This window comes from Enoplosus armatus, chromosome 21 (genome assembly GCF_043641665.1).
Source record: "Enoplosus armatus isolate fEnoArm2 chromosome 21, fEnoArm2.hap1, whole genome shotgun sequence".
In the NCBI taxonomy this organism is placed as follows: domain Eukaryota; kingdom Metazoa; phylum Chordata; class Actinopteri; order Centrarchiformes; family Enoplosidae; genus Enoplosus; species Enoplosus armatus.
This window is the reverse complement of record NC_092200.1, coordinates 9,142,138-9,166,239: the sequence shown is the minus strand read 5'-3', so window position 1 is coordinate 9,166,239 and position 24,102 is coordinate 9,142,138. Positions and strand designations below refer to the sequence as shown.

General features: G+C 38.3%; 3 protein-coding genes across 3 annotated transcripts; all 3 read left to right on the top strand.

Annotated features, from left to right (window-relative positions):
• The first annotated feature begins 1,031 nt into the window (after positions 1-1,031).
• Positions 1,032-1,532, top strand: nanos2 (nanos homolog 2). The gene has a single exon (XM_070928501.1). The coding sequence runs from the start codon at positions 1,032-1,034 to the stop codon at positions 1,530-1,532; it is 501 nt and encodes a 166-aa protein (XP_070784602.1).
• A 2,629-nt stretch (positions 1,533-4,161) lies between these two features.
• Positions 4,162-6,412, top strand: LOC139304632 (uncharacterized). The gene is made up of 7 exons (XM_070928555.1): positions 4,162-4,261; positions 4,403-4,547; positions 4,669-4,782; positions 5,456-5,600; positions 5,690-5,838; positions 5,929-6,068; positions 6,261-6,412. Exons 1-7 carry the CDS (start codon positions 4,162-4,164, stop codon positions 6,410-6,412), a joined length of 945 nt encoding a protein of 314 aa, XP_070784656.1.
• A 1,624-nt stretch (positions 6,413-8,036) lies between these two features.
• LOC139304630 (uncharacterized) lies at positions 8,037-9,888 on the top strand. The gene is made up of 7 exons (XM_070928554.1): positions 8,037-8,136; positions 8,237-8,381; positions 8,635-8,748; positions 8,910-9,054; positions 9,219-9,367; positions 9,465-9,604; positions 9,737-9,888. Exons 1-7 carry the CDS (start codon positions 8,037-8,039, stop codon positions 9,886-9,888), a joined length of 945 nt encoding a protein of 314 aa, XP_070784655.1.
• Positions 9,889-24,102: the final 14,214 nt, after the last annotated feature.

The following is a 24,102-nucleotide window of genomic DNA, read 5'->3' as shown; positions in this document are numbered from 1 at the left end:
GGGGGGGGCATCTTTACATGCTAATTAAAACAGGAAAGAAAATAAGATAAAAACAACAATATTGATAATGATAATAATAATCATATCGTCTGCTCCTTTCGACGTGATCATAAGAATCCATATTATTGAAAACAACTTTACATAGTAAACGGACAGGCTACAGGGAGATGACACATAAAAGCTCCTCTTCCTCAAACTTTTTCATTGTTCATGAGTTTTATTTCAGCATACTTTACATTTTTGTAATTTGTATTCTTACATACAATAACTTTTTATCTGACGATTACATTTAAGTTTGTGTCGTGTGTGTGTGTGTGTGTGTGTGTGTGTGTGTGTGAGAGAGAGAGAGTGTGAGTGTGTGTGGGTAGGATTGCTATTGTTATTGCTGACCATCGGAGTCAAATATAGCATTAACTCTGTCTGACCCTCCAGCACTTGAAGCACAGCAGGTGAAAAATTTGGAAACCATAGGCTACTTGTTGGTTTACACACACACACACACACACACACACACACACACACACACACACACCATAAAACCAAAGATTCGAATACCTATTTATCTTGTTAGTTTTCCTTTATGTTGTTGTGTTGCATGAGTTTTGAGAGCTGTTATGAGCATCCCCTATATCTGCATCCATTGACCATAGTGGCATTGTAACAGCTTACCTGTCTGCCTTCATACTCAAAATGTAATGTATTTCAGTATTTTGTTGTTGTTATTACGAGGTGTTTGTCTGTCTGTTAAAATAACTGATAGGCTACAATGAAATCTGTGATAGCTATTGGATTCATTTCTGGCCGTTTTCAAGCTGGGTCATAATAATACCACGCGACAAGCACACATCCCACAGTACAAATGAAAGGAAACCCCTCCAAACTGCACATTAGGAGTTATCTCCAGACACCTGTCATCCATCTATAGCCTATATGATCCAAACATTGTTGCACTTTTCAGAGTAATTTTCAGACGTCTACAAATATGAGGCGCTCCAACACACTCCCAAACTCTGCGCAATTTCTCTCCAAAAATGACAACAACGCAAAGACAAGAGCCAAAGACAAGACGGAGCTCGCTGCTCTCTGACGGGGACTGCTTCGACATGTGGCATGACTACATGAACCTGTGCAGACTGCTGGAGAGGCTGTGCGACAGGCGTGAGGGGGACCACGGAGGCACCGAGGGGCCCAGGAGGGAAGCCGCGGCGCCGTGGAGCCACATCCAAACCTCTGGGCGGGAGCACGGCAAAAACTCCACAGAGACCAGCTCAGTGAGCAGCCTCTCGGACATCAGCTGCGACGGGACTTCCTCAAACTTCTGCCGCTTCTGTAAGCAGAACGGGGAGTCTGCAAGGGTGTACCGGTCACACAGGCTGAAATCAGACGACGGGAAAGTCATCTGCCCCATTCTCTGGAACTACACCTGTCCCATCTGCGAAGCCTCCGGGGACCACGCTCACACACGCCGGTACTGCCCGCAGGCGCAGCTGGAGGATGCTGCGAGGATGTTGCCAAAGTCCAGGTTCTGGTAGCTGATAGTGGACAGTGAAAGACTGATGACACTGAAAAGACTGTACATAATTACCAAAAAATGTTTTGGTCATGTGTTGATGTTTTCATAGACTGTTGTGGGTTCACAGGTTGTACAGAAATGTGCAGTTTGAAGTGAAATGTTTCATGTTTAATGTTGTTTTTGAGTTAATGTTATATGTGTTACTGCCATTCTGCTGCAGACAGTCTGCTCTGCAGTGGGTGCATAGTTTCATCATCAACCTGTCCAGCGTTAAAAAAACATGTTATCAATCCTGTAAAAACTCAAATGTCAAAAATTTACATTTTGGAAACTGCAAAACTGAAACTGGCTTCTTGTATACATTATCAAAAATAAATATAGGAAAAGTTAATAGTGTTGTAAGAGTGTTTATACTGTCAGAAACTGTGAATCACTTAAGCCAAAAGTTTCTGTTGACAGGTTGTTGGAATATATGGATAAGAAACTAATAGAGATATATTTTCAAGAATTATATTCTGTGAATGTTACTAAATATAGATTATCAATATTAATACTAATATTAATGCTATAAAATATTAGCTATAGACTTGTTGAGCATATCAAAATTTCAACTAGTTGGCAATTGCTGTAATTTCTGTATTTTTTTTGCTAATTCAGACAATCCTGTTACAACAAATAACTTTTAGTTTCAAATAAATGAACAAAAAGCCCAAAATCTTACTCTGAAATTTGGAGTAGAAGCATAAAGTAGCATATGATTGGAAAACTCAAAATTGTGCTACACTTGAGTCAACTTAACTCTGGAAATGAAAATAGTCAAATGTACTTCAGCTTCATTAAACAAAATAAATGAGTAAAGTAGACGTGAGTAAGTGAGGTAAGATGTAACCGGTACATTTAGTTTCATTATTTATCTAATTGCAAAAGCAGCGAGTCAGCGCTTCATAACTCATGACTTATAAAAGAGGCAGACTCTGATCCGACCTGCTGGGCCACAAGCTGCTTTGATCAGGTGCAGCAGTTGTAGTAAATTGCTGTTACTAAACAGGTGTATGAACGATGACCCCTGTAATATTATTGCCCTTATATCATTGGATTATTATGATGCTTTAATTTGTTGGCTGCATTTGAATGTCGTAGCTGGAGGAGGTCATTTTAGATTATTCTTTATACAATGTTAGTTTAACAATGGCAATGAGTCATATTCCATGTGGTCATCATAGGTTTTTGTATGTAAAATCCTAATCTGTGTAACTAGAAGCAAACCAGAGTAAAAAGTACAATATTAAGTGGAGTTGAAGTATGGGAATACTGAAGTTCAAGCACCTTATATATAATGTAGCACAATTTAATAACGTGAAGTAAACTTGAGAAATTAAAATAAGATGTAATAAATACATTTGAGTCATGGCTAATCTAAAACTGCAAAAGCAGCAGGCAGGGTTGGATCTATAGGGGAAGGGGGCATGGGGGGGTGACTGACACTTATCCTTGAGTCCTTAAAAACCTTATTTGGCAGTGCGGTGAGAGTACTGTTGTTATTAAATTCTTGAAACAATTGAAAGTGCATTGAAAGCAGCTTAAAATATTCCTACCTGTAGATATTTTTAAAAGACAATAAAACTTTAAGGACTCAATTCCAAACTAAAATGATTCAAATCAAATTTCTTTTAATCCCGTTTTAAAAGCTCATCATATGTATTGTATAAATAATAATAAAATACTAAATTAAATATAATAAAAATAATAAATTCAGACATCAGATAAATGTAAATCCAGCTGGACTTGAAGGGTTTCGGAGGCGTCCTGGGCTAGTTTGAACTGATGGTTGTTGGAAAGTCAATCAAACGACTACAAAGAGAAACAAACGAGCACACAGAGACCCAAACGAGCACACAGAGACGCAAAACAAACACAAAGACATGACTACGAGGATGCTCTTATGTAAGTGCTGTGCGGGGCCCTCGACATGCTGTTTGTTAATAGAACTCACTCAGTTAAAAAACATGTTATTGGCTGTTTTCTGTTGCCATTTACCTGCAGAAGTAACATGTATTTTCATGTAGAGACCCCACCACCCTTGAAGTGCCTCCCTTCCATAAAACATTTTTTCTCCAGCTGGCAGTGGGCCGTCATTTCATGAAGCTAATGATTCATATTCATATAAGAGTATACTCAGGTCACACCTCCTGGCCATAAACTGATGTGATTGGGTGATAAAAACCTGTTACCAAACACGACTGCTGGGGCAAAGGTAGCTTTTATTAATGTTTATAATTATGAAACTCAGTTATGAAGCAGAGTATTTTATTTCTTTTCACTGATTCACAGATTAATTTAGTCCGTCATTTGAATACAAAGGAAACAGGGAGGGAGTCTGTAAACATTGATGATATAAGTTTCAAATGTACACGTGCTGAAGAGTCATAAAAGCCTCAGTTACACAACCAGTTCTTTTAAATGAAACAACATCTCCTTCTTGACAGCAGTCTTTGTGTTGCACTGTCACTGCTTTCATCCAGGAACGCACAATAAAGGGTATGTCAAAAGATTCTTTATTCATGCTTATTATAAGAACAAATTATCAACAAAGCTGCTTTGTTTTTTACTTTATAACTTGTGTTTTTAGATAAGTTGACTTATCCACAATGGCAAGACACAACATTAGCCTTGTGGTTGCCATAGTGCTGGCATTGGTTTTCTTCATCTTCACTATGGTGTTCACTGCTTTGGCAGGGCCGGGAATATGTAAGTCCATGTTTTAATGCTCTATTTATAAACATTATGTTGTAATATATAATGTAGTTATAAAACTGTAGGAATAATGTTGCATCCTTTGACCTCTCTATAACTCTTCAGCTCTGCGATCTTTGAATTTCTGTCCCCCAGATCCATTTTTGGAGACCACCGCTAATATATCAGATGAGTTTGTAACCCAGATCACACCCTCAGGATGGACCTTCACCATCTGGTCGATCATTTACATCTTTCTGGCTTTAGTCTTGGTCTACGTCTTCTCTGGCATCTTTAGGAAGTAAGTACATTTTTCCTGATGTTTATACAGCTGCACTAATAAATAAAGGTTATCTTTGACTGCTAGATTGTATCTGGTATGCTGAAGTATGCATTTACCTCTGTGTGATTTGTTTCTTCAGGAATGCCTACGGTTACGTCTACTGCAGCCCTGCTGTTTTACCACATGGATTTTTTGCGATTTGGTGCTTGAATCTGAGCCTCAACACTGCATGGTTGTTCCTGTGGGACAGAAAGTGAGATGGTTCTTCATACGAAACATAATTTTTAACTGAAATCAGTCTGCAATTTATTCCATAGTAATTTGAAACCATCTTCAGTTAATTGTTACAGGCAATCAATTGGCTTTGAGTGCACTGGTAGCGCAGTTTTAATGAAAATGCTCATTCTTGCCTATCCCAGCATGCATTGGGTTAAAGGCAGGAAAATAACATTGGCTAGATTTAGTCCGACGTATGGCTGATAAACTGAGGGTTTTTTAGAGGGGTTTTGAGTCTCTGGTCAACCTGACCTGTATGTCTTTGAATGTAGAAGGAAACAGGCTCATAGGACTTCAAAATACAGGTCATCACCTACAATTAATAAGATCATTGAGACATGAATGTATAGAGGATGGGTTGAGTAACAAAGTGAAGGAATATTGGAAGGATACTGTTTGTTTCAGACATTCAGATACTTTAAATTAATGTGTGTCATTTTGTTTCTCCATATTGGAATTTTACTGTTGTCAATTCTGTCTATTCTGTACACACATCTGATGGAAGATGGATCCATTCTTTAACAGTAACATTTTTGGGGGGTTGGAGTCCACATAAGAGTTGCTGTATGTTACTGGAAAGCATCAGGACTGAAATGTTTAGATTTTGGCTGCAGACATGATCACTGTAATAAAACGTTTTTGTATCAAAGGTTGATGCCTGCTGCACTGGCTTTCCTCATCCTAATCGCCTTGACTAACTACGTCGTGATATTCTTCTCCTGCCATGGTCTTCACAACTACGGAGCCTGGCTCAGCAAATACCACAAAGTAGACCTGTGGCTCCACCGTGTGTTGGTTAGTCTACCTCCCAGCAACATCTTTTGTTTTTCTTTTGAAAGATACCCTGCATATGTCTCAAGTCTTTTCTGTTGTCTCTAATACAGGTGCAGAATGGCGTTGCCATATATGCCACTTGGACAACCATTGCATCCCTAATTAACCTGACCATTGTGCTGACTAAAGATGCAAATATGTCCCAGACGGACGCTGCCACTGTCTCACTCTCTGTTTTGACTGTAGTGTTGTTTGTGTGGTAAGTGCAAAGTAGAGGGGGGAAAAAATCTGCAATACTTTTAATAAGTTCATTAATAAAAGTGGAGCAAATGTGTTGGATCTCTCACAGGTTTTTGCTGGAAAACTCTGTCCTCGACAAACATGTGAGGTACATCCTCTCCATTTACCCCGTGGTGATCTGGGCGCTGACGGGGGTGTTCACGAAAAACAATAATGCTGCTGCTCCTTCTCGCAATAACGTCTTCATCAGTGAGAAACTTACAAAAATATCTCAATCAATCTCAATTACATCACCTGGATATTTTTTACATTCACTATTGCATGGACTGATTGATTCTTTAATATGCAATTACATACATACTGTTTATATCACCTACTTGCAATAAGGGACAGATGGTACGCACACTAATGCTTCCCTCTGATGTTTTCTTTCCACTATAGCTGCACTGCTGGCTGTAGCCTGCGTCTTGTTTGTGGCACGGGTACTTTTGGTCATCTGGAAGCACATCAAAAAGCCATTATACAAAGATGTTGACCCAGAGGTCATGTCTCCGATGGAGATCGCTGAGAATCAGAAAACGATATTTAAGTGAGAATGTTGAATGTATGAATGAATGAATGTATTTTTATGATAAACCTATCAATGCAGTATTGTTTCTGAGATGTATTTCTAAATGCTTTGTATATACTGTAATTGATGACTTTTGCCATGGAGACACTATAAATGTGATATGAAATGATATGATGCTGAAGTCCAATTCAAGTTGTCTCATGTACGTGAATACATTGTGTACTCATTGTGGAATAACATGCACTATTACTTTTTTTCATGCATTTAGACTTTTGTTTTGTAATATTTAAAAATAAATATTGGTTTGCCTCAATTTTATGCTTTTGTGGAATGATTTGTGGTATATAACAGATAACACATGCTACAACTGTTTCATCAATACAGTTACAGTTCAATAATGTCCTTGGTAGATCACTTGAGATGCAGGGTATAGAGACCTCAGAGACGTCCACCCACTGATGCCATTATGCCATCAATAACACACATAACTGTGTGTCCACTGTATGTTCCACACACAATATGGATTTTGTTCTTAGATCTTGCCTGAAACAAAATCTTAAAAAGCATTACTGAAATCTACCACTGTTCTTTGTCTAATTTAACCTCTGCCAGATATACAGTAGATACATTCATGGTGACACAAGTAGCTACAATGCCAACACAATGATTATAGGGTTAAACCTCACATTCCCAACTCACCTGACAAATCATTTCTCCACAAAACTAGATTTTTAGACTTTCATATCCCAGCATGGTTTCAAATGTCCATCTCTAGGGTGACTATTTTCACACCTGTTCAAATATGGAAAATATGTTTATGTAAAAACAAGCTTACACAAAATATATGTCATCTGTTCGGGAGTCACCTATATGAATGCAATGAATGAATTTCATAACTATGAATCATATGGGGGGAGATAGTGACAGTTTGCTTTGTTATTCACTGCACTGTGGCAGAAATGTATACAAGATAAGAGTTGCACGTGATGCTTCGAGTGGTCGTAAACCTCATTCTTACACAACTAGCTATTCTATAAAATGGACAGTCCCTCATCCTCTGCACAGTTACTCTGGATCTTCACACTTATGACTAGGGTCACACAGAGAGGGGCAAAGAAAGGTACGTCTCACTTGACTTTATGGGGTCTTTATCATGTTGCCACTGTTTTGCTGCCAATGTTTTATTATCCTGGAGGACACTCAAAGTGCAGTAGTGGCACGTGGAGCTTTCTGATGTTACACAAGTAGTTTGGAAACTTGATATGAGTTTTCAGTCGACTTCAAGTCCTTGAAATTTGAATTAGAATTAGAACGACAGACTTTCTTTTAGGCTTTTATGGTGACGGTCTTCAAAAAAGGTTAGAGAGCTGAGGATTTATGAAAAAGATACAACTTAGTGTAATTGTCTGAATGGCCTCTATATGTGCTGAATAAGGTAATTATATCGGTTGCTCCACTGCTCAGGGAGGTCAAAGGTCAGGTTTAAATGCAGGTTATCACAAATGAACTTATAAGGGATCACATGTCTTCCTCAAAGACATGTTTCTTTCAGTATAAAATTCTACGATGTACCAAATGTACCTACCTCGCTGAACTATATGTCCTTTGTAATTCTTCAACATTTCTATTTTTTACAGTAGACCACAATGAAAAAACATAACCCTGGACGTCTCGCTGCGATAGTGGTGTCTGTTGTCGGCTTTGCAATAAGTTTGGTGTTCAATGGGCTGTCTGTGGTTGGAATTGGTAAGTCACTGTAAGATTGTTGAGAAATCTCAAATATTAGTTTAACATGTTAAATTCCTCTCCATTCTCGCTCATTATTTGTATTTCTTTTCCTCCTTAGGTCCTTATGATACCACTACAGCCAATGTGTCGGCTGTGTTTGACACCCAGATCACACCTTCAGGATGGACTTTTAACATCTGGAGTGTCATCTACGTCTGGCTGACAGCAATGATTATCTACATCCTCGCAGGACTTTGCAGAAAGTTGCGACCAACTTTTTGTATTTTCTCGTTTAAAAGCTTAAAAATATTGTAAACCTTTTTCAAAAGGCAGAATAGGAAGTGCAAACATAAATTTGTGTCTTTGTAACCCCTTTCTGGGATGCCAGATGTGAAACAAATTTAGGAAGTGTCAGCAGCTGTAAGAGCCACAGAAAAGAATAGTTGCATAAAGTGAATGTACATGTTTACTTAAAGATCAAGATTTAAAGATCAACTGTGGTTCTTTTTCCTGTAGGAATGGTTATGGCTACGTTTACTGCAGTCCTGCAGTGCTGCCTTACGGATTCTTCATTAGCTGGTGTCTCAATCTGTGTTTCAATATTGGCTGGCTGATTGTTTGGGACAGAGGGTAAGAGTCTCCAATCTTTTAAATGGCTCCTGTCATTATTCTAGTACCAGTTTATGTCTGACTTCATGTTTTACAGCAACCTCATGTGAACTGTCATAGAAACTTTTCCAAACAGCAACATTAAATGTGTGTTTTTCTGCTGCTCTTGTGCCGTACTGAAGAGTGATGATTGCTGCACTGGTTTTCCTCTTTCTGGTCATCTTCACAAACTACTCCATGATATTCTTCATCTGCCATGGACTTCATATTTATGGAGCCTGGCTCAAGAAATACCACAAAGCAGACCTGTGGCTTCTCCGTGTGTTGGTTAGTATGACAAATGTACAGTGTTTTCATTATAAAGTGTATATGCTAATGTATCAATCTCACATGTGCCAGGTTATATGAGTCTATTTTGTTCACATGCACTTAATATAATGTGGTTTAAAGCATGTATTAAACAAAAAAACTCTTTAATATCATATTTGCAGGTTCAGAATGGTGTGATGGTATACACAACATGGACAACCATTGCAACACTCATCAACCTGACCATTGTACTGACTTATGATGCAAACATGTCCCCAGTGGATGCTGCCACCATCTCGTACTCTATTTTGGCTGTTGTGCTGCTTGTGTGGTCAGTAACCTTCACTTGGAAAATACTTTTTAGAAAAGTATGCAAAATCATCAATGAGATCCTGAAGCAATGTGTTTGTACTACGTGTTTATCACAGGTTTGTTTTGGAAAACTTTGTCCTTGACAAACACGTGCGGTACATCCTCATCATCTACCCGGTTGTGATCTGGGCGCTGTCTGGAAACCTGGACAAAAACTACGATGCAAAATCACCCAGCCGCAATGGCATCTTCATTGGTAAGACACCGAAGAGAACTCCAGATTAATAATATGTGCCAAATGTATGATAAGCTTGTAAACATCACATCACCAACATTTTATTTCAAACATCTGTTTCAAAGTTGTACTGACTCGACTTTCTTGTCTTAGTGGTGCTGCTGGCTGTAGCCTCTGTGCTGTTTGTCATTCGGATTGTTTTGGTGGTTTGGAAACACGTCAAACAGCCGCTCTACACAGACGTCAATCCTGAAGCCATGGAACCGACGGAGATTGCTGAGAAGCAGAAAAAAATATTTTGCTAAATATTTTCATGATACAACACACTGACACTTGATGTCATATATCATAGAAAACAGTTATGCAGTTGTTTGCCATTACTTTGATAATTTATTTTGTGACTTTTAATAAATGTTATTAAATTCTGATCACATACAGTGTGATTTTAAATAATGTGCATAGTTAAATATTATATAAATATTCATTTCAACTTTGGCTGACTGATCTCTGAACCTTTTATGGCTCTTTTCTAACATACATTTTGCTAACACAACTCATTAGGCTTTGATAAGGAGACTATTACAACACAGAGGTTCAACACTGTAATCATCCACTTCACAGTATAGACTGTATGTTGTCAACATTTCCTGGAGTTTATAATATAATATAGTTTGTTTTGTATGCCAACTTCCAATGCTAATTGTAGTTTTCTCATCTCGACATATTTATTTGGAATAAAGTATTCATGCAGTTTATCATGCATGATATGACATGCAACAGCGTGAGCTCTTTTATCATAATGTAGCAGATGAATAAGAATATCACAATTCTAGTAGATATATGTTGCTACTTCAGTCTAAACATCAGGGACATTATTATATATAAACAGAATTTGCAGTTATTTTCTATTGCCTTGCGGGTTGAGAGCTTTTCCAAAATGTAAGTTACACAGTCATAGGTGTTGGGTGAAAAAGCTAAAAGTTGCAACACAGAAAAAAATGGGAAAACAAAACGAAGATTATTTGAATAACTTATTATTTCCTTTATTACTTAATTCTTTATTTTCAAGTTGAATTCTTTGCAACCTCAGTAGCCATACCAGTATTTAGTGTGACTTTTCATTATCTCCTCAAGGGTGAGCCGTTGACACGATGACACCTGTAGGGGGCAGCAACGCGGAAAGTAAAATGTAGAAGAAGAACACCCTGTGACATGGGTGCTTTACATCCCTCAGCATGATCTTTTAGGCAGCACGTCCATAACAATCTAAAGCTTTGCCCACGAGCAAAAGGCTTCATCAGTCAGATAGTTACGTTTATGCTATACTTTTATTATACTCAGTTTAGGTTAAGTTTTTAGGTATAGACGGTGGGTTAGTATCTGCCAAATTAGCAACAGTGCTGCCTGAGAGGCTAAACTCAGGGCATGACATAAGCAACGTCTCACAGAGTGCGCGGGTTATTTACAAATTGTCAACAGCGCCATTGTTTTGCTAAAGCTAACGTTGGTTATCAAATGGGCGAAATAGCTGTCTTACCAGCTTTCACACTGTTATAAACTTATTCTTAACTTGATTAGAGAGCAGATTCAAATGAATGCCTTCCGGGGGTAGCCGAATAAGAGCAGTTTTAAAAACAAAATGATAGCTAGCTAACTGTTAGCTTGGGTCTCGTTGTCTCAAACAGTCGTCTACCGTTACCGTTAAAAGATAGAGGTAGCTATCTAACATAAATGGAGACGAAGTACCCCACCTTGGTAAGTTAAGGTCTTTTTATGTTTCCATTTTATGTTGCGCTCCTGAGGAAAGAGGACTGAACAAACATGTTTAACTATAGCTAACGGTAACCAAAACTGAGGGAGGAAGGGGCTGGACTGTACACTCCGTTGTCAGTTTACATAAGATCGTTAAGCTAGCTAAAATCAACAACAGCCATTAAATATTTCCGAGCTTCTTGAAGCGTATAGTTAGCTAATAATACTAACTTTCTCTAACTTTGTTTCTTCACAGAGGAGACCGAAGAGGAAACTCTGCTACCTTAATAACAAGGAAAGGTACGTTTGAAAACGTTTTTAAAAATGTTTCAAGGGGAATGCCTTGCAATTTTAAATAATTATAATATCTTGCATGTTATGCGCCATAATAGAATAACTATGAACCGAAGATTATAGTGTCAAAAATATGGAGGATTAATGGTATTGAGTGTCTCAGTAGTTGTATGGGAATTATGAAATGTTGGTCTTTCTTTCAGATACTGTATTAACCTTTCATTTCAGTCCGTCTAAAGAATGGACAGGAAAGCTGACATTGGGAGACATTGATAGGATGTTTGATGACATGGGTGAGTTGAGTGTGTGATTCTTTTGCATTAAAATTTTGCTTTGCATTTTCATTGTTAATTCTTTGCTATTCTTTTCAGATTCATCCTCACATGATGATGAAGACGTACTTCCCCCATCTCCTCTGCTCAAGACCTCTGATAGTGAGACAATCCATAGTGAAAGAGAGGCTTCACCAATCCCACAAGAAGGACAGCTAATGGAAAAACTTCAAAGATGCCAAAAGGTAACGTACAGTCTCAGTCACTACAGTGACTTATGTTGATATTTCAGTAGTCAAAACGTTTCTTGCTCCTATGTTGGGTGATAAAGGCATCTCTCAGAGGCATGCTTAGTGGCTTAGTTTTGTTTTTATGTCACTGAGCTGTTCGCTGCTGTTATGTCCTCACTTGGGAAAGAGATGATCAGATAGAAGTTATACACAAAACCTAATGGCATGATTTGTGCCATTGTGGGACAAAATAGTCATGTCGTGCCTGAATGCTGCAGCACAGTCAGTAATACAGACGTATTCCACTTTCTGATGATGTGCTTGTTTATAGACTCGGCAGCTCTTGTACATCCAGTCATGGGTTTTGTGTATCTTTCTCCATTTAGACAACTTTTGATGTCTATTAAATGTGTTGAGCCATCTTAATCTATGTTTTGTTACTCTTTAGGGTCCTGAAGGAGATGTACTGCATTCTGCAACACGGTCAGCCAGTCCTAAACTAGACATTGGTAAGAAACTCAAACCTGTATTTTACAGAGAAAATACTTGGCCTTTCTGAATTGTCTTTTGCACTTTTTCATGTTGGGTAGAAATGTTTTTCTTCTTAAAGTTAGCTGCTTTTCCTTGTTGCAGATTTGGACTTCCCATTCAAAGCACATGGGCCAGTGAAGACATCTAGCCCTATTGAAGAGAATATGGCTGTGGAATGTTTAGAAGACCTGGACAATGAAAAAGACCAAGTTGTGTCCCCAATTCTATTTGCCTGTGAAGATGAAGGAAAAGAAGAGGCAGAGACAGAGCCTCTACCCACCCAGAAACCTCCGTGCAATGAGCACGTCACTGAGGAGTATGTATTATTAATTAATTACAATTGCAATTTGCTTGTATAAAGTTTAGGATTCTAGTGTCAACACTCATAGTTGTCAAAGGGAGCCAGTATATTTTCACTCATTAATCTACAGTACGTTTGTTTCAATAATTGTCTTTCCCATAGAAGTGATGACTCTGAGTTGGAGTCTCCTCCAAGCAAGGTTGCTTTAAGCAAACCCAAGATGTCCAGTCACAAAAACAAAGTGGAGGGATCATGGTAAGGACCTTTCTTTATTCTCAACGTAACGATTAGTTTGCTGCAAGTATCTGATGGACACAATACAGAAGTGACCATTGCAGTATGCAGGGTCCACTTCATGTTTTGATGTTTGACTTTGAATTTGTCTGGAACCTGTGGCCATTACTTGGACCTTTTGGATTTTGTACTTATGTATGTATGTATGTATATATATATTATTTTTCTGCAGCAAAGAAAATGCACCCGAGAAACCCCAAACAGCCGTTTTGGAGGGCAAAAGAAAAGCATCAAGGTAAGAAGTGATAACGTTTTAATGTATAATTTATTTGTTTTGCACTTTCACTTTGTTTCTGATAAGATAATATCAGCCTGCTGACATGAAAATGTTATACAGCAAAAAGTCACCCATTGTTTAAGACAGCAGAACAATATATTGTGCAGTTTTTAATTAACTGAAGAACTTAGTTCAGTCAGTTCTGTTTTTTTCTTTTTGTTTATTCCCAGGCGAGAAAACACAGACCCACCTGTGTCAGCAGTGAGACAGGAGCCTGAAGTTGCAGCTCCTAAGAAAAAATCAGAAAGTGCTCAGAAGCAGCCATCGGTGGAGGTTTCCACCCATGTGGGAAAAGACATGACGGCTTTTCTACAGAAGCTTAGAGATGCTGGACAGCCCAAACCTGCATGGTGAGTTGAGATAAGAGTACACCTTAATAATTTGTCTCCATTGTGTCTTCCTGTGGAAAATGGAAACAACCAAAATATGTATACAAAGTAATGGCTCTTGTACTTCACATAGAAACATAAAATCCAATCAGTATTTGTTTTTTTAGTTCCAGGAAGTCTCTGTCACCAGTAAAAGTACCCACTCCTCCCGAGCTGGAGGATGATTTCCTGATTCTGGAGGATGATACACCTCTTTGGTTTTCCATCCCAAGTAAAACTGCCATCAGTAAGAGACAGAAACAGAGCAGAACATCCAGCTCCGACAAAGACAGCTCAACAGAAAAGGGGATGAGGTATAGCCCACAAGAGACTACACAAAAACAGCAGAAATCTGAACAGGAAGACGGCAAACTGGGAAGTCAGACTGTCAATCAGAAAATTAAGAAGACAAAAAAGAAAGAGAAAAAGAACGAGGTGATTGAGCCTGAAAATGATAAGGATGAATTGTCCAGTCCTGAAGATCTTCCTGCAGGTGACTTGATGGAACAAGAGAAACCAAACAAAAAGAAACAACGACTCAAGAAGCTACCATCTAAAGAAAGTGACGAGGCAGAGGAGCGACCTAAAGACACAGCCAGCAGGGAAACGGATGAAGAAAAACCCACTCTGAAAATGGAAAAGAAAGCTCAGAAGTTCTCTGACATGAACAGATCAAAGTCCTTAAAAGATGCCAAGACAAGCAGGGCTAAGTCATTAAAGGGGGCCAGGAAAATGACACAGGGATCTGATGAGGTAAAGGAGACGTATGTTGATGCTGTGAAGGAACAAAGTCAGAGCAGTGAGGAGCATGCAGACGCTGACGACCTGGGCTCTCTTTCAGGTAGAAACCTCCTATACAGTCATTTAAATCCCTTCCTGTGTTGACGTTTAATCTCTCTGCTAGTTATTATCATTGGTTAATACATTTAAATGTTTCTAAATATCTAATTTGTTCCTTTTATGAATTGAACTGTTTTAAAGCTGGAAACTAAAATAGAAACATTAAAAACACATAAATGTAAAGATAAGGAATTTCACATAAGAATAGGTAGATAATGGAAACTTGTAATAAAAAACAAACTGTCAAAATAGATAACAAAGGAAATTAATGTATTTAGAAATATTTATGTTTTTAGAAATGCTGTGTAAAATGTATGAAAATATTATTTAAAGCATCTCATTCAAGATCTATACAGCTAAACAAACTTTTTTTTCCCCCCACAGACAAAGAGATCATGAGTTCTGAAGCTCAAACAGCAAAGGATTTAATAGATGGAAAGGATAAACATAACAAACCACCAGTTATCTCTGAAGGGAGTTCATCTGAAGATAATCAGATTCTTGGGAAAAGGAAAAGGAAGGAGACTGGACAGTGGTGGTTGAGCAGCCCTCAGCGCACAGAGGAAACAAAGGTTACAGACAACCAGCCTACACAGAAGAAGTCAAAGCAGAACAACAAAGAGCCCATCGCAGCCGCAACTTCACCTGTAAAGACTAAGAAGGAAAAAGCTTTAAAGAGAAGAAATCAGACACAAACAGCACCGTCATCCGGTCAGAACACAAATAAAGCTAAAGAAAAGAAAACCAAGCGGAACAAAACCAGAATTACAAGAGGAGACACACCAGACAGATTGAAAGCAACAGATGAAGTATATAACGCGATTGAGACAGAACAGATTGAAGAGCAGGAGCAGCAGCAGGATATCCTGGACCAGGACCTAGATCCTGTACAGTCCAGCCCTTTGGACCTTGCACACAGAGACCACAGCCTTAACTCGGGTAAGGTCAAAGGTGGAGGAGGCACTCAAACCCTTTTACGTATGGAAACGTACCAATATCACAATTAAATATACTCTATTACCAGTAAATGTGCTGCATTTAAAACCCTACCTATGTAAAAGTACTTAAGTATTATCAGGAAAATGTACTTTAATAGTAAAAAGGCAGGAAAATTGCCCCTGTGATTGTCAAGTTAGGTTAGTGGTTGTTTACACAGGTCCAAACTGATGTTAATAAAACATCTACCTCATGCTCAAATATTTTAAATTGCAGTCGAAAACTGATTTTAGTTTTTAGTACAAATAATGCTTTGAGTATTTGAGTTTTGTAAACATAAAGACCAACTAATAAGCTTTGCAACTAACTAAAATGTGATGTTTTACAGGGAATCAGGTGTTTCAAAAGGTGTACCATCACGTCTCTACTGAAAAAATGTCTATCACACCGGCTCCCGTCAATCACAGAAGACCTAGGGAGCAGATCAGGGCGGCAGAACCAGAGAAAAGGAGGAGGAAACCTCCCAATAACTGGTGGACGGTTGATGGCATGTCCGAGGATGTGGAGAGTATCTCCTCACAGCCTCAGCAGCAGGAGCCCAAACCTTGTAAGGAAAGAAAAAAGCAGTCTATAAAGAGCAGATCTCCTAGACTTGGGACTCCCAAAAATGGTAACATGGCTGTCTCATCAAAACCACAAGGGGGAACTCCTGTGCCTCCTCTGAAAGTGAAGTCAATGTCTGCTCCAAAGACAGTCAAACGCTCTTTGGCCACGTTTGAAGACCTTTTCGCTTCAGTCACAGAGACCCCGCCTGTGGTCAGCGGCAGAGAAGCAGGCCACAATAACAGACGTAAAGTCACCGCATGTCCTGCTGAGGAAATCACTGCTACTGACTGTACAACACTCAGTAAGACTGATGAAGATATTCTCAGCAACCATGAGACCCCACAGGACAGCAAGTGTCAGTCAGAGAACATGTAAGGAAAAGTCTAAATGTGGTTGTTCTTTCCCTCTTATTGTCTGTTTGTTATGTTTGTATTATTTTTGTTTATTACTTGTGTTTTTGGCAGGTTAAAAGCCCTCAGAAGTGGGCCGTCCTCCATGTTTGAGCTGGAACAGTACGAGGAGAATGACGACTTCGGTATGTTTTTACACATACAAACACATTAATATATAAATATACTGCAACCAGACTAACCCTTTATACATTTACTTCAACATCTTTATTTTGTTTCTATTTTCTGTTTTCCCACAAACCTTGTTTAAATGCGATGATTTAACAACGTTTTTAAAGCAATGTAACTCTTTCACACCATTCCATATTTTCTTTGATCAATAATTGTTAATAAGGAATTAATGATAATCATTATATACTACAAATAATTTTCTATAGATCAACAATAAAATGAAACGGATGCAAGTGGTGACAATGTTAGGCTTTTCCTCTCACTTTCAAAAACCATCAGACCAAAACATCTAGTATGAGAGCATGAGCAGTATTCATTTAAATGGTTGTTAAATTTACATGAAAAGGCAGCATAATCAACAAGGCTTGAAGAGTCATGTGGCTGTTTTGAAAACACAATACCCGTAAAAATTTGGCTCGGTGTTGTTTTAGACATGTACACACTGGGTTACATACATGGCTATAAAGATGTATGTATGAATTGATGTACACTATTTGTACATGTTATAAACCTTTGACCCAACTCCAAAAAAACAGGGTTATAACTCATGAGTGGGAACATCAGAAACCTAAATATGATGTTTACTGTAGGCACAGTGGAGAGAAATGCCAGCGTGAGCTCAGTCTTGAATTGATAAAATGAAAATGCCACTTTTGGCAGTTGTTCCGTCAGGCCTGAAATGTGGGCAGCAACACTGCAATATTTACACTGCACCTTTCACCTTATGTGGTGAATTAAAAATGCAGCAGCTGGGCCTTTTGATCTCTGGATATGTAGCTCGCGTCATCAGGTTAAACGGTTCCCTCTAGTGGTTTCATTGTTAACCTCCATCAATTTTATTTACAAATATTTGATTCTTGATTTTGTGTGTGTGCGCTAAATGGTGAAAACGGTGAATTTTCTGATTGATCCAAGCCATTCCTCTTTTTTTAAATTTTTTATAAATTATTAACTTCTGCTTTGATTTGGTTTGCTTCACGTTGTTCCAGTTCTGCAGTCATCCAGAGTCCACGCTGCTCTCTCTGTATCAGACCTGTGTGGTCCTCCTCTCAAACCGCTAATCTTACAGCCGAAGGATAAGGCCAACCTGACCGAGTGGTTTAAGAGTCTCTGGTCTGCCACTGTCGACAGTAAGAAAATATAATGTCTAATAAAAAAAAACACTGTTTTAAATCATGTGTAGAGGTATTTGAAGGTGGGGTATTGTCCTTTTTTAAAGGGAAAATATCCAACAAGTTGTTCTTAGACAAAGTAACCACTTGGCATACTGTATGGAGCTGAGCAGGTGGAAAGTTACCCCAAGAAAAAGTTTCAAACCTGTTTATATGTTTATTTACAGTGAGTGAGTGATCAGTGTTCACTTGTATTTTATTATTATTTTGACTCCCACTCTCCTTTAATGATAAATGCTCTGTTTTCATCGTATCACGACTGTTTTAATAAAATCGACTTTAGATTAATCAAATCTAATTTATCACTCGTTTTTCAACTCACATGCATTTTCATCAACAAATTTTTTTCCACATAATATATTGTTTCATATCTTTTAATTTGTTTTTGCTTTTTATCTGTAATGTAGACAACATTTTCAATCAAAACTCTGTATTATCATCAAATGATTCTTATTAAGGGCATAAAACTTAAGTAATTGAATCATTTCTACTGTTAAATATCGTTGCAGATGGTCCTGAGATCATGCCGGACGAGTTTGATTGGTACTTCTATCAAGGCAGAGCTATTGGCTTCCTGGTGGACCTGAACAGCGGCTCCATCTGTAATGGAAAGATCCTGCTGGGCTCCTACATGAAGAAGCCTCTGTGGGTGGATCACAGCGCCACAACAGTCAGTACACTTTTTACTCTTCTCATATTGTGTTGTGTCTTGAAATACAGTATGTTATTATTAATTTCCTTCATTGTTTTTAAAGGTTTTTAACTTATTAACGAGCTCTGTGAGTGTAACCATCGACGGCAGTGAGTCCCGCCTCAATCCAGGAAAATCCTTCATGGTGCCATGTGGTAAGAATATTATATCATTACATATATTAAGGCAGAATTAAAATGTTTAACTGTATTTTTATGCTTCTTCTCTGTAAGGGAGCTGGGGACATTTAGAAAACATGTACACCTGAGAAGTGGAAGTTAATACTGTCTTGTTTTGTGTCTGTTCATAGGACATGCTTACAGCATCCGAAACGTCACTGCACAGCCTGCAGTCCTGTACTTCACCAGGATATTAGCAGAAAGTTTGGACTGAAGTTGCTGGTTGAATGGCGGCTAAGTAACCAGCCACATGTTCCTAAGAAATGACCAAACGTCTGAATATGTTGTTTTTGTGTTTTTTTTAAAAAGAGACTGGGAATGAGTGATTTTTTCTGTATTTAAATTAACCTACTTTCTGTATTGAAATATGAGATGTAAATAGAAAATGTTAGGCTGTACATTTTTTATTGACTTATTTGATCCATAGCTGTGCTTATTCAGGTAAAACAGAAGTAAAATGACTTGTAAATAAAGTGCTTTTTGTTACTTCAATTGTATTTCATATAATTGTGCATGTATTGTTTCCAGACTCTTACGTTCAAACGAGGTCTTAGATTTTAAAAGTTGCTCATTAATCTGAGCAAAATGTCTTTGAAGGACTTGGTGTACAGCTCCGAGAGGATTAGCATTGTTTCTAAAATATAATTCTTACAAGAAACTACAAAATGCAACACCAAGTTAACACTTGTGGTCAAGGTACAGTAACTCCTTAGTAGCATCATTCAGTTGGCACAAAACTGATATGAAAAATCAAAATGTCAATCTATGGCCAACAGGGGTTTTGTCAGTAATACTTCAAGACACCAGAAACACTGGTGTTCCCACACTGACACAACACACATCCTCTGGTGGGCGTTAAGTCATCTCCACTTTTCAGCCATGAAACATTTACTGACCTACTTCATGAGGGCTGAATTATGTTTCTGTATGTGGATCTGTTATCTTTTCTTCCCTGCACTGAATAGTTTATGATACACTGATACCAACATGTTTCTTAAACAGGAACCTTGGGATTGTTCTCTGATATTTGACTATGCATTGACCCTGATTCAGCTGTTTCTTAATAACAAAACAAAGGAAAAGAGTGTCTTCTCCACCGTAGAGCTTCAACAGCCTGCCAGTTTGATAATTTATCACTTTTGAATGTCTAGGTTTAGCTGTGCGCTGTGCACCAGCAGTCTGACTTGCCTCTGGGTACGCTCTCCTTTAGAGAAGTGGTTGCTGCTTCCTCTACCAGAGCATACACTGGGCCGACCTCCCTGGTCTTCAATTATAAACCATGTCTATGACCAAATATGCTGCCTGTAACACAACATCTGTGCAGTGAAATGGCTGCCATACATCTTCTCTGTGTTCCCATGAAAGAAAAGGAGTGAAGGGGAGTGAATTGTTTGTGGAAGATTTCATGTTCAGAATGAACATTTTAATATGATGGTGTTGGATTTTCACTTGTTCAGTGTGTTTTAGTGACACTTGAAACATGCCACCTGGTGAACTGTAGCAGGACTACTAAAGTTATCCAGCAATCTCATCCAGCAAAAGTCAGTGGATCACCAAAGTCATTGTCTGGGAACCATGAATGTCTACCAAAGTCATCAAAGTCAAAAGGGTTCATCCTCTGGGGAACATGGAGGTCTGTACCAGATTTCATAGCAAACCATCCAGTAGTTGTTGAGATATTTCAGTCTGGACCATTCAAACAGCATTGCTGTGGGTGAAAAACTCACATAATCGGCAAAAAAGTGAAAGGAATGGTCTGTGTATTTATGTTTGCTGCCTTAAGTTGAAGTGGAGCGCAAATGCAGAATCCCATCCTGGGATAAGTTTTTTTAAGTGGTGAGACAGCCACTGAATTATATATTCCTGAGAGTCTGCTTCACACAGAGCTTAATCTCAGCCCTCACTAACAAAATGCACTCTCCTACTCCCATCACTGTCCCTTCATGCATCTGATTTAGGTGAATTTGAAACAGTAATGACTCATTTAACTACACTTACCTTGTTGGTCTGATTTCTCCTGGGGATCAGCAGGTATTTATGAAGCTATATTACAGATGTAAATTTGTGACCGTGACAATATGTTTCTTATTTTAATCTCCAGAGATATCAGTCTTGAAATAATAACTTGCTCCTCCTGCAGAGTCATGAATATACTGCACTGTCAGTAGATGAAACTGGAGTGTGCATATTTTTGATATATTTCAGCCACAGATTTTTCAGGGCAGCAAAAGCTAATATAAGCCTCTCTACCCTCAGTAAATGTTTACATTTCTGAATAACAAATCTGACTCACTTCATTGTAAGCCTGAAGAAGCAGGAAGAAACGATGTCACACTGAAACCTGCCGGCCGGGGAACACATTCAATAATTGGAGTATATTAATTACACAGTATTTGCCTCGCTGAGCTTTGCATGCCATGAATTCATTTGTCCACACAAAGGCTATACAGGTTTTCTGTGATTAGTCTCAGTTCTTGGAACAGACTTCAAGCATTGAGTATGATTTCCTTCCTTTGTTCGAGTTGGCTCTGAACATTTGTTTGGGGCTGCACTTGAGCTAACAGGCACAAGAGTGGATATTAAACTCCTCACAATGAAGTCCGCTGTGTGTTGCTCCATGAATCATCCTCTTAACAATCTAGGAATTCTTTCAGGTTCAGGCAAATAACAGGAAATTATTTTTTAATGTTTATTTCAAGAGTTTTACAAAAAGACACAATTGATATAACAGGAAAATTAAAGGCCTTTATTTGTATTATAAAGAGGCATTTGTGCAACTTTTACTCCCAAATAACAAACAGCAGAAAGAGCTGCATACCCCAAACTCTAGTACCCCACCTCCCCCTGCTCCCAGTGTGTTTTATATCAGAGACAACAAGACTTTAAATTAATCTCTGCACTGCGAATGAGGATTTCATTGATTCAGTATCCACTTGACTTACACTGAAGAGTTCATTCTTGTAAACAGTCTTAATGTTCAAGTCATTAAGACAATGAATTATATACACATCCATTGTGCAATATGGAAATACAAAGAGGAAGCACAAAAACACCATTCATATCATTCTGTTTACTACATGACTGTTTCCATGTTGTAATATTGTTTATATGTTTTATGGCTTGAACTATGAGTTTGTTTAGCGTTGGACTGGGAAATTATGCACAGGATGTCCTTTTGGTTAAGTGTTGCATCTGGCCAGACATGTTTTGGTAGTGTTCGGAGCAAGCTGTTGAGTCTTCTTGACGAGAAAGGATGAAGGCAGGTGCCCGCTTGATAACCCTAATGCTCAGTCACCCTGAAAGGTAGTACCAGGTCTGGATTACCAACCAGGCAAAGTAGGCAGCGTTTTGATACTTTCACAGTATTTATATAGCACCTGCTTGATAATGAAAAAAGACATGGAAATCTCATTTTCCACCATACGGGACATTTAGGTCACAGTGTAAGATGGATTGGTAACTGCTGACTATGGCTGTTTTTTGGTTTTGTAGATTCATGACTGCATGGTTTGACAATGGTAGTCATTTGCATGGCAGCATATAATTCTGTAAAGCATCAAACTGTGCGCCCTCGGGAATATATATTGATTAATGGTGAGAGAAAAATGTGATGTGATGACTGAAAGACAAAGTTAGCAACAAAGACAACAACATAAAGCAATGAAAACAGTTACAGCCTACATTTCGGAGCCTTATGAACTATGAACCTAATTGCTGATGCTCCAGTTGTGTGGTGTACAAAGAAATGTGTTCAGACAGAAGAACACTTTTCTGGACAAACAGACTGGAGTAAAAACCAACAGTGACATGATTACTTTCAGGTTGAATCCAGGCACTTTGATTTTATTTGACTCCACCAAACACAGCAGAATGAACTGAACTGCATTACACCTCACCGTCTGTGTGAGGATGAACAGCGCATAGTAAATTCACTTTCAATTCAAGTCCACTGAATACAATTTGATTCAATAACCTTTTCGAAGTGACACGGAGATGTGGAGAAAGTGATGTGATTGTAATGGGCAGCCTTGTTAATTCATTCTTAATTGGTGTTTTTATATATGACTGACAACCTAATAACACACCGACAACAATGTCCAGGTCAGACAGTTCAATGATCGCTTGAGAGAAAAGTCAGCGCATCCTCACACATGGAAAACTTCTTTCAGCACTGACCTATTAGTCTGTAAATGGAGAGATCTTTGTGATACAATAATCTCTCCCTGGACCACTTTAATTTAAATCCATGTTGACATTTCACCTTAGTGACTTCCACCTGACTCGCTCCTCAGCACCCAAGTTTAACTCTCAACACATCCACCCACAATCTCTCCTGTTAATTGAGTCCAGGTCCTCTGATCCTCTGTTGCGCTCGCAATTACACAAAGGAAAAGCCCACAGGTTTGATTAATGTTTCCCTGTTTCTCATGAGAATGTAACAAAATGAATTATACAAGGTGCAGTAGAGCACATGTTCAGGGTTATGTCTTGATGAGGCTTCTGGGAGCAAAAACAGCCTTTGAATCTAAAATTCCAATTATCTTTTGACAGCTGGTTTTAGTAGCTTCACCCTAGCATGTTCGTTTATCAACATAATAGGTTTGTTAAGAATTATTGTTTGAAAGGGAAAAAAAACCCCAAACCAAATATTACAGTTTGTCCTCGCTTGTTTTCTCCTTCTTGTTAAACGGTAAAGGGCTGATTTAGGGCAAAAGGCGTTTTTCATCAGAGTGCAGTATTGTTACACACACTTCAAGTATCCTCTGTGGACGGCTTGTTCGGTACTCTCTAACCCTGAATTCAGTCTGCTCACACTGAACACTTTCAAAACTGCAAATAGGCGATGACAACAGCAACTCCAGCCAGATGCACCAAACTGCATGTGTACCTGAGATATGAAGCTCGAGGAGGCTCCACGAGGGGAAAATATGAGATTGGAAGTCAAAGAAAAGTAAAACATTTCTAGATCTGCAGGTTTCAGCATTCCTGAATATACTATACATAAACAAACAGGGCCATAGCAGGATTTTAGGAATGCTGGTGTCAAATTATTTAAATATAATACAATTAAAAATAATTAAATGATGATGATAATAAAACAATAATTATAAACAAAACAAAAAAACAAACAAAATACAAACAAACAGATAAATAAGTTAAAGTAAATTAAAAACAAAAACAATAAATAAAAATAA

Excerpts from the sequence above, each read along its gene's own strand:
- nanos2 (XM_070928501.1), top strand. The coding sequence starts at position 1,032 with ATGACAACAACGCAAAGACAAGAGCCAAAGACAAGACGGAGCTCGCTG.
- LOC139304630 (XM_070928554.1), top strand. The coding sequence starts at position 8,037 with ATGAAAAAACATAACCCTGGACGTCTCGCTGCGATAGTGGTGTCTGTT. Across the intron at positions 8,382-8,634 it reads CTCGCAGGACTTTGCAGAAA|GAATGGTTATGGCTACGTTT; the intron begins GTTGCGACCAAC and ends TTTTTCCTGTAG. Across the intron at positions 9,055-9,218 it reads TGTGGCTTCTCCGTGTGTTG|GTTCAGAATGGTGTGATGGT; the intron begins GTTAGTATGACA and ends TCATATTTGCAG.
- LOC139304632 (XM_070928555.1), top strand. The coding sequence starts at position 4,162 with ATGGCAAGACACAACATTAGCCTTGTGGTTGCCATAGTGCTGGCATTG. Across the intron at positions 4,548-4,668 it reads TTCTCTGGCATCTTTAGGAA|GAATGCCTACGGTTACGTCT; the intron begins GTAAGTACATTT and ends TTGTTTCTTCAG. Across the intron at positions 5,601-5,689 it reads TGTGGCTCCACCGTGTGTTG|GTGCAGAATGGCGTTGCCAT; the intron begins GTTAGTCTACCT and ends TCTCTAATACAG.